We start from the raw sequence: 16049 nt of genomic DNA on the forward strand, positions 1-16049 counted from the left end.
CTTGGATTTAGTTAGATACAAACATCTTTTTCCTAAATACAGATGAAAATCAACATTAGAGCTGTACATATCACTGATAATAACTGTGAATTTAAAAGAAAGGCACTTTTAGATGAAGGTTTTCGTATTTGCAAAACACGGTATAAAACCAAACACACCTTTTTTTTTTTTACAAATATTCTTATTTCTGAATAAACATGTTAATCAATGGGGGTTAAGTCACAAAACTGGTTCTTAAATAGTCACAAAGATAAATTATTGCCACTCTAAATAAACAAAAGAAGAAATTTGTCAGTCCCCCCCTGCAAACTTTAGTCATTTTACTGCATCACATTGGATTTAACAAATTCAAAATCTAACTGTTACTAATAAATATATTGCTGTATCTTCTAGATCAGATGCATTCCAGGTATGGGATAACATGGGTCAGTATCTGTTTATCCACAAAGAACAGAATCAGAGTGAAGGACCAAAGAAAAAAATGTTCTCTGCATCCATCTTGACAAATATAATCCCTGTTAATTTGGACTCTTTTTCAAAACTCATGGCACTTTCTCACCTTTTTGTGCCATCATCCTTTCAAGTTTTTGGTCGTCAGGTTTGGAAGCTACAACAGATTATTAGGGCCACCATGAAAGAAAAAATGTAATCAATGTAAAGTCCTAAAAACAAATGAGAAAAAAGTTAAAACATAAGCCTTTAGTTCATCATAGGAATCTATACCATAATGCACTTGGACCTCGGCAGTTAAACTGCTGATGGTGTTAATCCAGTCCTTGTAGGTTAAGAATTTCCCAATAAAGAAAGCTAGTATCAGTAAATTCTTTTCAATTTCCCGATACAATAAAACAATGACGACTCGCAGAAAGACTTAGTGTTATCATATTTGTGTGACCAATACTGAAGTAACTGTTTCCAAACCCGCTCTACGTCTTTCATAATGAAACATGTTTTTTTTTGTTTCTATTTTTCATAGTAAACAGACTTTTGCCTCATACGTTTATGACTTTAATCGTGTAAATTGCACTTTTGACTCCTTCTTATAATGAGTTTATTCTCATAAAATCAACCATTTTTGTCTCATAGTTTTAAACTTTATTTTTGTATTGTATGTCATGGCTTTGTTCTTGTAAATTTTTAACTTTTTATGTAAAAAGTAATGTGTTATGACTTTATTCTTGTAAAATTATGACTTTTTTCTCATAATCTTATAACTTTTGTCGTAAATTTTTTATTTCTTTTCTCAAGATGTCATAATGTTACAACTTTATTCTCTTAAAGCTTTTATTTTTTCCACATAATTCTATTAGTTTATTTTTGTAAAGATATTTTTGGTGGCCCTAATCCTCCATCGTAGGGGGCACACCTGCACTCTGGTGCAGATTAAAAATAAAAATGAAAGGCTACTTTTCAAAGGATGGTTTTGGTTCACTTGGAAGTGAATCTTGTGGTAGTTCGGTGGCCGTGTGAAAACAGATTTAGTAAAATGATGAGTAAAAAGTAAAAAATAAATGAATAAATAAAACACGTAAATGTTGAATATTCAGGCTAAAGCTACCAAAAAGGCTAGAAAGAGTTGTGTCGTCTAAGCAACTACATTTATGCAAATAGTATCCATTTTTCACATGTTAATATATTTTTCTTTGTTTTAAATAAAAAAGTAAACTTTGATAAAGAAAAAAGAAAATCCAGAGATCTAGTTCAACTACTACCTTTTTAGCCATGAATATATTGTTCACCAAGACTGAAATACTCAATTCTTTGCTCCGTCTCCACTGAACTCTGGAGATTTCACACAAACATAAAATAATGCAATTGATTTAACACCTCTATGTGCCTAAGAAAATGTGATTTCGATACAAAAGCGTCGCCTTCTTTTAAATAATAGTTTAGGCATCAGATTTGCACCATAAAGCATAAGAGTACATCAGTGTTCTTTCACTCAGATGTGCCTCTTGCAAATTACAAACAAAGAGGGAATCACATCTGCTCTTGCACTCTGCAAATAGCCGTGTGAGCAGGCTAAATGTCAACCACATCATACGTTGGGAAAGGGGCGCACGCAGGAATTAAAGGTGAGGAAAAAGAGCAGAAGTGGGGGTGGGAGGTGAGTGTCAATAGGCAGGGAGTGAAAGGGATGAGAAACAAATGGATTAAAAAATAAAAGCAAGGGTGAGCGGGGGAGCAGGAGGCCACATGTGTGCGCGCAAAAGGGTAGGAGGGTGCCTGGGTTTTGTTCTTCATCTGCTGGAAAGGGCTGCAAGTATTAGACTGTCCCTCTGAGGCTGGTGGGCGTTCTGCGATCAAACGCTAAAGCTCCTCTATCGCTCTGCAAACCAAGCTACATGTCAGGCCTGTAATTTTTAAAGTGGTTTCACCCCCAGATTGATATATCTGTCCTGCTTTGTCACCTTTTGCTCATCCAGCCTGCTTTTATCGCTTTCCTGTCAATCATCCCTTCTTATCATTTATCTTCTTTCCTCCTCTTTGTCCGCCCGGCCTCTAGCTGCCTTCACCGACGGCGATGAACACGGCGCTGAGAGGGATCTCCTGCTACCTGAAAGAGGTGAACATGCCTGATCAATTCAGTGTGACCCTTGTTCTGTCTGGTGCCTCAGGCTTGTTTTTATTCCCAAATGTGCAGGTCTTTAAATGAGCTTTAGAGGGTTTCAGCCTCCATTTTAATATTACCATATACATTTTTTTAACCTGAAGACCCACTCCCATGAAAATTGTGTTTTTAACATTTTCTTGTGGTATTTTTCTGAAGGTGGAGGACATGTATAAAGAATTTTTTTTCAAAAAAAAGAACATATTTGTGATGTAGAAAATTCAGTGGGCATGTAATGCACATTCAAGAACACGCTACCTGGGCGATTTACCCATGCAGTGATTCACTAGACTGTCAATACTAGCGCATGTAACTTAGAATAGGCTTAAATGTCAAAGAGATGTAAATTTTGCAAATCTTGCTCCAGGCTTTTGGACTTGGTGTCTTAGAAGTCCAGTCAGGCCCAAACCACATTCATGGATTTCTCCTTCATGATCAATTTTCAGACAGTTGGCACATCCGTGGATTAAAAAGGGAGTCCCAGTTCATTTGGTTTAACTTGCGTTCAATGGTGAGTGTTTTGTACGCAGAGCCCAAAAAGTGATATAAATTCAAGAACTCAAGAGTTTTGAGTGCGTAAGCCTGAAATGTGAATATACGCGCATTTACATTGACTTTTCATTGGAAGTGGTTGCTTAAAACGCAAGTTTCTGAGTCTGGTGTGAACGTAGCGATATGCATCGACTTGTAGACTACTAGATTCATGTATGTCTTCGTTCCTGCTGTCATCTGGCTCAAAACTGTATGGCTGGATATTTTTGTTGCACCAGTAATGTAAAGTTGGGGGTGTGAGGGCTGTAAGCTAGCAGGAGAGCCGGTTTATACTTCATAGCTGTTTGCAATCCTTTAGGTTGCATTGGTCGCAGGGCCATCAGAACAGAATCACCCTGATTGGTGGGAAATGTAACACCTGCTGTTGACATCATCTGTGACTAGAATTTTACGCCTGTAGTACAATGTGCACTGTAGATGATGGAAACTTAATTACAGAAGTTGGAAAATATCACACAGACACAACACAGAGAGTAGACAACTAGGTGGAAAAGAAAACAAGTTACTGAAAAGATACAGCTTACATCTCATATCTTGCAGCACTAGAGGATGCAATTTGGACAGTGTTATAAATTTTTGTTTTGAATATTTTTAATTTTTTCCGCCTTTTTTTCTGAACGGATTGATAATAATTTTTAAAGATGTTTGAATTTATTTGATTGATTGATTGATTGATTGATTGATTGGTTAATTTTAGGCATTGTAGTCAAAGAAATAAATAATTTACACATATCTATCAATCTCATTACAGAAATGACGAAATGCATAGATAAAAAAATAAAACAGCATGATTTACTGCTTGAAAAGGAGTGGTTAGAAGTGAGTTCATATAATCCCACCCCTTCTTGAATAAATGTGTTCATAGATTAAATGAAACTAAAATGCATTTTATTAGTAAGGGCATTTCGGAATCATTTGCAAAAAGGAAAAAGGTAAATTAACAAAAAAAAAATCATGTTTTTTTTTAAAGCCGTTTGACACCAAGGCAGTTTTTGTAAGGCTAAGTTCAAAGGCTAATATCAATCTTACATGATTGATTTCTTTGGGGATCATTCTGAATTTGAGTTGCTGCTTAAGCTGGTGACTTTGACAGCTTTTGCCTTTGCTTCCTTATTGCTGCTCCTACGTTCAATTCTATGGATTGAATCAAATTATCACAGGGAGAAAAACAGTCCAAATTCAAAGTGACAGATGAAAGAAAGCAAAACGCTCCACCAAAGGGTGAACAAGGGGGAGGACGACGTTCTCTCAGGCCTGTGACTCACCCCCACAGCCTTCAGCACAATACCGTTATTTATAGGATAGACACACGTTTGCATCACTGTGGGTGCATGATTTTCACAAGTTGCTTCCACAACTTTCTTTCTTTCTCCTTCGAATCTTCTCATCACTCATTAAGCCTTATCTTCTGACAAATACAGACAGATCAATGAGCCGCGCGTCCCCTTGGTGATCCTCACAACTCAGTGGATTTCATAATTTTCTGTTTCTTTTTATTCATTTTTCTGAGAGTCACTATCCAGATCCCCATCTGTCCCAAATGAGTTGGAGTCTTTGAGGCTCACAATCATGGAGGATAATTCACAGTAGGTGTCGGCTGAGACAACAGACCTTCACAGATCGATAGAGAGCAACTCATTAGGGAGGTGGAAATAAACAGGCGTCAGCGTGGAGCCGGCAACACACCCGCAGTGACAGACGGCCTGGAAGGAGGGAATTTTGTGGGCGGGTTCGAGGAGCAGACGGGATAATAAACAACCTTGAATATGTTTAATTTGTCTGATGAATTATGCTTGTCTGCTTCTTTAAGTCCCACTCCGATCATCATTTGAAATATTGCAAAAGTGTTACCAGTGTTGTTTTAATTATGGTCATGCCACGTTTAGCCAAAAGAAAACCTCTGTGGTTTTCTAGGACATAGTTTCTGCAGAGCGGCAGTAACTTATAAGAAGTTTGCCTTTGAGTAGTGGGTGGGACTGTTGGGGCGGAGTGAGCCTCTTACATTTCCCATCATCGCTTTGTTTACAGGGGTGTCCAAGCCTTTAGCATAGAGGGCCAGATTTGGTTAGGTGGAAATGTTTGAGGGCCAACCATTCAGCCTGGAATTCTTGAATAACATTATATTCAAATGAAATATGTGTAGCAATTGCATACTTTTCATTTCCTCATATTAAAAAACAAATACTTTTAAATACGTTTTTACCTAAATCACTGTCACACCATTGATTCTCAGTTAGCTTGTCATGGTTAGCATGTCTCATCTGTTAGTCCCTGTTAATATAAAACTTCATGCTTGGCTTGAAAAGCCATATCTGGCCAACACAGCTGTTTCAGATTTCACAAAAAAATATCTACTTGTCCTTGAAGTAATGGCCCTCATTGTCAACATTCCTTTTTTTATTTACGGTTGACATTTTAGAAATATTGAATGGTTGCACGACAGTGTTGCCAGAGGTTGACATCGACTTAAAGCCTGATTTAGACAACCAAAATAAAGAAATTGTACACACAGTTTTTAGAAAGTGCTGGGGGTTGCATATTATTGGTGTTATAAAAAAAACCTGCAAGCCAGTGGAAATTTAAACGTGGGCCTCTTTGGGCTCACGGGCCGGACTTTGGACATGCCTGATTTACATTTTCTCCCGCTGGCTTACAGCCCATCACGACCCCAACCTAAAATTACCAGTGCAACAAGAAACTGTGGTTTTCTAGGACATAGTTTCTGCAGAGCGGCAGTAGTTCATTAGTAATTTGCCTCTGAGTTGTCGGCGGGACAGTTGACGTGGAGGAACCCTGACCCCTCTTCCCATCACCCATAAATACACACTATGCTGCTAGCTTACAGCCCCTCACATAGCCCCAATCTAACATTAGTGGTGCAATAAAAAAGGCGAGCATTATCAGAGCTAACCAGCCGTGCGGTTTTGGCCAGTCGCCAGCTCAGACGAGGAAAACAAAAATGTACATGGATCTTGTCGTCAAAAAGTGGATGTATCCGAACGGAGCATACAGGACAACTACAAGTTTTCAAACTGCATTTTTTCTACAAGAACATGTTAACACCAAAAACACAATTTTCATTGTCTTTCAAAAACGCTTCACCACAAGCTGGATCTGCTCATTCTGCTGGCAGACACAGACTTATGTGTATTTTTGGTGAAATCGCTGAGTCTTGTTTGGACAGAAATCTTGCTTTAGGATTGTTATTGAACTCTGTTTGCTTTTCCACAATTAGCACAACTTAACACTAGACTGGGAACAGTAGGAGAGTGTCTTTGCCTTGGGTTAGAACTTCACTAATGATCCCAATGCAGTCCACTAGTCCAGAACTAAATTTCTTTTTTTCTTCCTTATTTAGCTCTCCACCAACTCCTGAGGGGTAAAGGCAGCCTCTTTAGCATCTAAATGCTCCACCATGTTTACCAACTAGCTGCTGACTTTGTCTGTGGGTCATTTGGTGCTTCAGGAGGCGCAGAGTGGATTTATCAGAGCTGTTTCTACACAAACAGCCGCTTGCCGTGTCTGTAAACAGTCTGGATTTAGCCAAAAATAAAACAATAAAAGTTGTGAGACTGAAACCACCAAGCAAGGTAGAAAATCGATAGAAAGCTCCCGTGTGCTTTAGTCGCCTGCAGCAGAGGGAGATGAATGTTGGCTCACACAGGTTTTTATTTTGTTTTCTGTTTGCTTTTTCTTCTTCAGTGGGAGACAGAGCAGCAAAGAAGTCTGGAGGAGCGAGGCCGTCTGCTGCTCTGCCTCCAGTTCCTGCCTCCAAACAGCGACGGCGACCTGAAGGCTGAGGCCAAAGAGAGTGCTCGCGGCGGCCTGTGTGTGGGCGTCAAACGTTGTGCCCACCTGGCAGCCATGGACGTCAACGGCTTCTCTGATCCTTATGTTAAAACGTAAGAAATTAACGGGATCTCCAAAAGAACGCAACCCCTTTATAGCATTTTCCTCTTAGTTCTGAGCCGTTCAAGCACTTTGTCATCTACCCTTTGGCCTCAACCACGTCTGCCCCTATGGATAGACATGAGGGTGAAAGATGGACAAACCTGTACGGGGTACGCAGGTAGCCCGCACAAAATTTTAAGATCATAGGCCGCTCGGTGAACCCGTAGAGTAAAAATGTTCATGTGCATTTATCTATATGGGCATGCAGCGGTCAGCAGGTGGTAGTGAACTCCTAAACACCACATGAGGGTAAATAGGGGGGCAGTAGGTGAAACACATCGAATACATTTTTACTTTTTCCACTCCCCAAAACCCTAAGCGCTGTGCAAGGGACCTATTAATGCTGTTCAATTAAAAAGTGAGCGCTCCTTATGTGTTGCCTGACAGTCTGAAACAAGGAAATTAGAGAATCAGAGGATAGCTTGTGAGGACATCCTACGAACATTCTGAACTCCGTATGGACAGGTGATGCGCGCAGTAAGTAATTAATGCCTTAGTCACATGCACCCTTACAGCAGTTGATTCGTATGGGTGCTGCGAGTTTTTTGGTTTTTCTGAACCCATGGAGGGTCGGAGAGAGTTACGACCACATCTTAAAGGGAGTGCAGCTGTGTCTTGCAGTTCCCTTGAGACTGGCCACCTCAAGGGATGTCATGAAAATGGAACTTACCATTGTCATGCCTGTGGTAAGTGTATCGTAAGGTATACGTAAAGCAAGTGTAAGTCACACACACGTATGACGTATGAGTGATTCTGTCTTATGATTCTTTAACACCACACTTTAGTCGGTACTACAGTAACTTACGGACTTCACCCAAATGCTGCACACACGGGGTGTGCAGGTCCCCGCACGACACACCTGCATCTCACCTACGTCCCCCTTACTTCCTCTATTGTAGAAGTTTTCGCTAAGACCTGGCATTTGTAGCAGAACAAAATGTGCATAAACGTTTTTGTTCCATGGGCTCAATGAGTGGTGAGAGTGTGGGCCACACTTTTGCCCATTTTTCACCCTTGGACAGCCCATGTCCACCCGTAAGGGCAGTTCTGACTGAGACATGAGGAGCCAGAACTTCCACCTTACTAATGACTAGAGCGTGGCGTATCACCCATACATCATAAGTGTGTGTACCTTACAAATTATTGATAAAACACTTACCTCGTGCACAACAACCTTGAAGTGGCCCTAAAAGCCTCGAGAGAGTTGCAAGACCTCCCCTAAAGATGCGGCGCTCCTGTCTACGACCCTCCATGGGCCTAGACAACCCCTCAAGTTGACCCGTCAACCCCCCCTACGGATGCCTTGGACTAAGGCTTTAACAATCTGCCCACTTCCTCTGCATCCCACACAAACTGGAACCAACTGTTCCTTCAATTCGCCCCGTGTTACAGGATAATCAATACTCTTCATCAGTGATCGCTCGTAAACTTGGTTCTACCAAACGAAAATCACATTAAAATTCTGCCATCGGTTCTCACTCTCAATTAAATGCCTTTGATCCAAAAACAGGAGATCACTGCAAAGGCATTCAGGCTCAATCGGATGTTAACTTCCCACTATCAAGACACTCTGGGCCCAGTCTAGCTTCTGCTTTTGGCTCAGTTATTATAACTGTTGGAATTTGGACCAATTTTGGTAAAAAGTTGGAAGGCTTAAGGGCGTTCTGACTCACTGTGTACACAGTCAGATACAGATCTGGATCCCCTGCTATGTTTTTGTGCTTGTGCCAAGTCTGGGGCATCCTTCAGATCCTGTGAAGGCAAAAGGAAAAATTAGTCGGCCTTTGATGGAAAAATTATGGTATTAGTAAAAATAATGAGCAGGAATTATTGTAATGTTTGACAATCCCCCTCATTCATTCATGCCTGCTTTTAGTCTCCTGAGGTTTAGATCAGACCAGTCAAGTGGAACAATCCAGCAGTAAGTCGTCAGTGATATATGGCCGTAGGTAATTCAGTTATCACAGGAATGTGTGTAGTGGGATCTTTTAAAATTGACTGATGGGAGCAGCAAGTGGAAATGTAATGGGTGGTTTTATCATGGAAGAGAAGCAGGTTATGAGGCTCTCGCTGTTGTCTGGAGTTTCATTACTCACTGATGACAGAAAAGCGATTCATTACGTGTCATTGTATGTGTGTCAGTTTAAACACCAGAGAGGGCAGAGTCGGCCCTGGGTTGAATGATCCGGCTTGACAGGAAGTAAACAAATGAGCTGTTAGATCTCTCTGTGTTGTCACTGGCTGGTTGATGGTGACTTTGACGTTGTTTCTGGGATAACACGAGCATTCAGCATCTTTTGCAAAATAACTATTGCTTTAGCATAAAATCTGCATAAAAATAAAATAATGCCTAATCTGGCTTTAATATTTTTTTCTACATTTAGTTAATTAGATAGAAGAAATTGACTCATGTCTTGTCAACCTTGACTTGTGAGATACAATACTAATAAATTCTCAAAAACTACATTTCAATGCATTTGATAAACTTTATAAGACAAGATTGACCCTTTAAATTTTAGCCAATGAAAAAAATGCAGACCAGAATTAAGACAACTTTCATTCAACTGAATTTTTTGGGTCAAATTTTAACCACAGCTGACCCTTTGAGTTCATTTGCGTTACCTAAAAGTTGGATTGCTGAACTTTCTTCTGCATTAATGCAATTTTTTTGAAGTGATATGACATTTTAATTGTATGTAATCAAAATCCACTATTTTCTTAAATTTTTATTCTAGCTGAACAAATTTTCTATTTACTTTCATTAAACGGTTTTAAAGTGTTTGATATTTTAGTAGTTTCCTGTTATGTTGTTTTTTTGTTTTGACATTTACATTACAAAAGAAAAAAAAAAGAACTAACAGAGCAGGAAAAGTTATGAAACTGTTAAAACAGGCCTAATAAAATGAAATAAACATGAAGGTCACTAATGATTAATTAACCACAAAATGAATCGAAGACATTTTTGATAAAAGTACATAAAACTATTTTTAACATATGGTTCTTTGTTTTTTTAAACGCAAAAAACGAGTTGAACACAGTTTAAGCTGTTTTATAAGGAAGTTCCTTTATGTCATTTTCATAGTAAAGACATTTACAAAATAAAAGCAAAAATAAAAGCTGTTTGTGTTAACATTTTTTAGAAATGAAACACAAACTCTTTTTTTTGTTTTGTACATTTTTGTAAGTATTGCATTATTGATCATCCATTGCACAATGTAAATACCAGGATGCAGTGGTGATGTAACAGGATTATGAATGAAACTTCTAACAATGACAAAAAATGTATACATGATCAGAATTGTACATATTAATGATTTCTTTGGTTACTTTGTAGCAGACAAAGTAATCAAAGAAATACAGACACTATGAACTTTTTTGAAGAATGTTCATATTAATGTTACAAATTTCCCCTAAACCTAAAGAATCCAATAAAAGATACTATCATGGATGCAAACTGGTGTTCCACATTGTATCCATACGGCAGTTGGGTTGCTCCCTTCAAACCATTATGCTCTCCTCTTCTGTCATTGGTTAAACCTACGCATCCATCCTTCACTTATCCACGCTGCAACACTGTACATCACGCATCTTGTTCCATCTTGGATGCGTGCTCACATCTCTGCCCTTTGGCAGGAGCTTCTTCCCAGATGCTTTGTTGTGTCTGTAAGCGTGTGGGAACATACTGTGGGTGGTGGGCGGAAAGCAAATGGGAATAGATTTTTTTTCACGCCTTTTCCATCTGGCGTTATGAATATCAAAGAATGCATTGAAAGCCAAGAAGTGGAGGCTGAGGATTTTCACCATGAGCTGATGCACTTATCAGTTTTATTATATTATATATAATATTTTTAGTGAAAAGTATGCTACAGATTTAGCTTTAGCCAGGTAACCAGCTTGTTTCGTTTATTTAAATATATGGGAAAATAATCTGAATCAAAAAAGTACTTATTAAGATTAACAAATAAGATGATAAACTTCTCCCCCGTCTGTTTTTATATGATTTTGACAATATTAGATTTAATCAAAGGGACACTGAAGAAGTTATATTTGTGCTGTTTTTTTGTTTATGTTTTTGAGTCATTATTAAAAAGTCATATGACAATAATTGGAAGAGAAAACACTGTTTTTGTATTGGAGACCAGCTGCTTTCTATTGGGTGCAGAATTAGAAAAAAAAATTAGAATTAGCTGAGAGTTTTGCCAGATTTAGCCAACTTTTCCCATTTTTGTTTCATGTTTTTTACCTTTATGTCAGAGTTTACAATGGGGTTAATGGAGGTTAGCTGGTGTTTATTGAAGGTGGAGAACACCTGGGATAGGTTGCTAGTCTGCAGGTTAAACTCCATACAGAAACACCTGGCCAGGATTTGAACCACAGCTTACTTGCTATAAGAGCAGAGTGCCAACCACTACTCAACCTTGGAGCCTGCTAAACATATAAGTAAATGTTAAACATAAATGGTAATCATAAATCTAAATGTTAAAACTAATTGTTTGCTCAGATTGGGCAAATCACTCAAAGAATTAGCCACGCCCACATCGCTGTACCATGAGATGCTTTAACATTTAGATTTATATGTAACTTTTAGATGTAACATTTAAATTTAACATTTAGTAATGGACTTGCAACCTGTCCAGGGGTGAACCACGCCAATGTCCAACAGTAGCTGGGATAGGCTCCAGCAACATTGTCACCCCTGAAGGATTAAAGAGTTTGGAAAATGGATGAATGAATGTAACACTTACATAGAAATTGAACATTCATAATTTTACATTGATGTTGAAATTTTTTTATCAGGTTTGGCCTTACAGTAAAATTTTCCTCACTGAACTTCTACATTCGGCTCCCCTGGTACTAAAATAATAGAAACCTAAGTTTGCTTATTTAGATGAGTTGGTTTGCAGATTGAAATCAAATTAACACATTTTGAGTCATTTGGGGAATTAATTTACATTAAATAAAGACAACAACAACTGAGATTAGGTTAGAACAGCAGGCTTAGCGTAGATTTGTACTTATCTCAGCTTCATCCGTGTTAATACTAATTATGTTATCGTTGAGTTGTACGCCTTTGGCAAATCCCCCTGAAGTTCATTTTTTAGCCTAATTAATTGAATAAGTCTACATTTTTTTGTCCTCCTTCGTCCACAGTATAAGTGTAATAAGTGATGTTAATTGCCTTATGATAGATTAAGGGAAATAATTTAAATCATGAGCATATAGTATATTCTCAGATAAGATAATTTTCCTCCATATTTCAAACTAAGAAGTTAAAACCTTCTTTAATGAAAGCCTGATCCTCAGCAAGAAAGGCTTAATGAATAATATCAGAGACAGATGACAGGAAGAGCCAGTAAATCTGTCAGCACCAGTAATTCCCATTTCATTATTTCGTCCACGTATGACCACACTCTGACCTTTCTCCCCAGCATGTGCCGTTACTTTTCAGTATTCGGCGTTGCCCTGGCAGGTACATTTTAATGATTAGATTCATTCATGATGGTATTGCTTTTTTTCCTTCTCAGGTACCTGAAGCCAGATGTTCAGAAGAAATCGAAGCATAAAACAGCAGTCATAAAAAAGACTCTGAACCCTGAATTTAATGAGGTAATGTGAGCTTGTGCATGACTGGCAGCAAATGCAAACTTCTGCCTTGAATGCTAACCCTTCAGCAGTCTTTTATGCAAATGACAACAATTACATCTAATAAAGTATATGAAGGGAAGTAATTTGGTTGTTTAGTGATATATCTTTATGTTTCAACAGGAGTTTTTTTACGAAATCTCCTTTTCTGAGTTAGCCACCAAGACGCTGGAGGTCACCGTGTGGGACTACGACCTGGGAAGGTCAAATGATTTCATTGGTGAGTTGATACCACAGCAGTGAAAAATTCATAAATTCCCTTGTTGGATTTCCCGGGGAACACCTTGTGTGCCCATGGCAGATGTTCCCAGAGATATTTTTTTTACATTTGCAACATCAAACTAAACGGTGCTTCTTCCTCTTAACTGGAAAGGATCAGTAGATTTGCTGGGGTTGGTGTGATTAAAGCATGACAACGGAAAATCATAATGCAGGGTAATGAAAGTTAATGGACGTGTGGCCTCTGGAGGGCCATTAGTGGAGCGTTTAAGTTATTAGGAAAGGTAAAAAGAGCAAATTGGCTGGTTAATATTTAATTTCCACTTTCTTTTTAACTTAAAAACCAATTGCGTTTGAGTTTTCTGGAGAAAAATCAGAAAAAAAGCTCAAATGAAATCCCTTTGAGGCAGCCTTTTTGACAAAACCATGCGTTCTTACATTGTCATTGAAATTGTACATGCATGATTTTAATCTGACCTCAATACTAAAATATGGTATCATTGTAAAATAGAGTAATTTTTATAAGATAACAGTATAATAATAATACACCCACCGGCCATTTTGTTAGGTCCACCTTGCTATTACCGGGTTGGATCCCTTTTTGCCTTGAGAACTGCCTTAATCCTTGGTGGCATGGATTCAACAAGCAACAATACGCTTGTTGAATGTATGCCACCAAGGATTAAGGCAGTTCTACACAACAATACTTGTAACCATGCTCACTTGGTACTAAGGGACCCAAAATGTGCCAAAAATTTTCCCCACACCATGACACCACCGCCATCGGTTAAATTGTTGATACAAAGCAGGATGGATTCGTGCTTTTTGTGTTTTTGAAGCCAAATTCTGACCCAACAATCTGAATGTTACAGCAGAAATGGAGACTCATTAGAACAGAAAAAGTTCTTCCAATCTTCTATTGTACAATTTTGTTGAGTCTGTGTGAATTGTAACCTCAGTTTCCTGTTCTTAGCTGACAGGAGTGACACGCATGTGGTCTTCTGCTGCTGTAGCCCATCTGCCTCAAGGTTGGGCATGTTGTGCGTTCAGAGATGCTCTTCTGCAGACCTCGGTTGTAACCAGTGGTTGTTTGAGTTCTTCTCTGACCTCTGGCATCATCGAGGCATTTCAACCCACAGAACTGACACTCATTGGATATTTTCTCTTTTTTTGGCCCGTTCTCTGTAAACCCTAGATATGGTTGTGGGTAAAAATCCCAGTAGATCAGCAGTTTCTGAAAGACTCAGTCCAGCCCGTCTGGCACCAAGAGCCAGGCCACGTTCAAAGTCACTTCAATCACCTTTCTTCCCCGTTCTAAAGCTCGGTTTGAACTGCAGCAGATCACCTTGACCATGTCTACATGCCTTAATGCATTGAGTTGCTTCCATGCGATTGGCTGATTAGAAATTTGCATGAACAAGCAGTTGGACAGGTGTGCCTAATAAAGCGTCCTTTGAGTTTTTGTTTTAACAAAAATTATGGTTTGAGAATTACTTTTTAGCAACTATGGTCCTTGATTGCAGAGCTTTTTATTTGTCTTTCAATCAAAATTGGGAAAAGTTAATTAATTTTTGTTTTTCATATTCAATCACATCTAATGCATTTCTTTTTTTTAAAGTAATTATGCAAATAATTATAATTAATAATAGGTGGCGATGCCCCTTATAATCTTGGAGAACAAAACAAAAATGAAGAAACATTCAAATTGCCCAACACTTTTTGGGTGTTACATAAATATGCGCAATGTTTCTGTGCTCTGCTCAGGGGGCGTATCCTTGGGGTGTCACTCACAGGGGGACGCCCTACAGCACTGGATAGACTGTCTGAAGAATAAAGGCAAGAAGGTGGAGCGCTGGCACACTCTGACCAACGATCTGCCTGGATCAACGCTGCAGGAATAGGAGCCTCTTCCTCCTCCTCTGTACTAAACCCTGGAGGGTCTTCCCCAAAGACTTGGGATTGGAGAAGTTTCATCGCATGCTCTGAAGATTTTCCGCATGACTGTGATGGATTCCTGCTTACTTTCGTGTTGTTAAATGGGTTTATAATTCACAACAGTGTTCCCACAAAAAAGGGGGGCACAGATCAATGCTGGGATCTAGACAGACCCTGAATCTATCTTAAGCTAAATGTACTCACACGTGAAAGACATTCATTTGCCTCCTGATGATTTGATGTCAGAATAAATGCACTCGTCCGGCTCGGCTGCTCCAAACTGAAATGATCTGACAAGAAAAACTCATTGCCTTACACCATAACTGATGTTTATTATTCTGCAGCTTGACTGCCATTCCTCATGTGGAGATGGCTTGCTTTTATTAAATTTAGGTGATTCCTTTCATTAAGTGCTGGTATCAAAATTCCACAGTAATGACCCTCAAAGTGACAGCACACATACCTCTGCCTCGCAATAATGTTTTCCTTGATGCTTCCGAAGATATCGAAGTGGTCTTCACACGGCTGTTGCATCTATTGATTTGACTGTCATTGGATTGTCTGCAGACAGCACATCCTGATAAGATAATCGTCTCTGTCATGTTGATGATGGTTTGTGAGTTGTTTGCATGTTTAGTGTTGATGGCGTTGCCGTCACACGCGCTGTTTTTGACTTGTTGTTCTCAGTTTTCTGAAGGTGTGTTGCTCAAATCAACTAATTATATTTTTTTTATTTTGTTGACCAGTTTTTATGTGTATCAGAGTTAGTTTGATGTGTCTGCTCTGATATCGGTGTCAGTAGCTTGTAACCTGTTCATTTTGCTCCACAATCATCAGTAACAGTGAGAGTGGCGATGTAGATAAGCAACAGTGATTTGTGGTGAGGTAAGCATCAGCCACTGATTAACATAAATAAATTCAACAACTGTGTACAGAACTAGTGCAGTCTAGTGACTGAACATCTGCTGCAGCTTTACTGTGTATTTTTTGTTGAGTGAGATGTCCTGGTAGCACCAGTGGTGTTCATATGTAAATGTTTGTGTTTTTCTGTTGTTGTTGTTTCCGCTTTGTCAGATATTTTTCTGCAAAGTGTGAATGCCTGTTGCCTTTGTTTCCCCATAAATATTGTATCATGTTC

General features: G+C 38.9%; 1 protein-coding gene across 1 annotated transcript in view; it reads left to right on the forward strand.

The window, feature by feature from the left end:
- Positions 1 to 16049, forward strand: part of LOC101175439 (double C2-like domain-containing protein alpha) — a 30307-nt gene extending 14258 nt beyond the window's left edge. The window contains exons 7-11 of the mRNA XM_011488040.3: positions 2507 to 2566; positions 6866 to 7065; positions 12640 to 12721; positions 12881 to 12977; positions 14741 to 16049. Coding sequence (XP_011486342.1) covers positions 2507 to 2566; positions 6866 to 7065; positions 12640 to 12721; positions 12881 to 12977; positions 14741 to 14877 — 576 coding nt within the window. The 3' untranslated portion in view covers positions 14878 to 16049. The remainder of the gene's footprint in view (positions 1 to 2506; positions 2567 to 6865; positions 7066 to 12639; positions 12722 to 12880; positions 12978 to 14740) is intronic.

This window comes from Oryzias latipes, chromosome 19 (genome assembly GCF_002234675.1).
Source record: "Oryzias latipes chromosome 19, ASM223467v1".
Taxonomy (NCBI): domain Eukaryota; kingdom Metazoa; phylum Chordata; class Actinopteri; order Beloniformes; family Adrianichthyidae; genus Oryzias; species Oryzias latipes.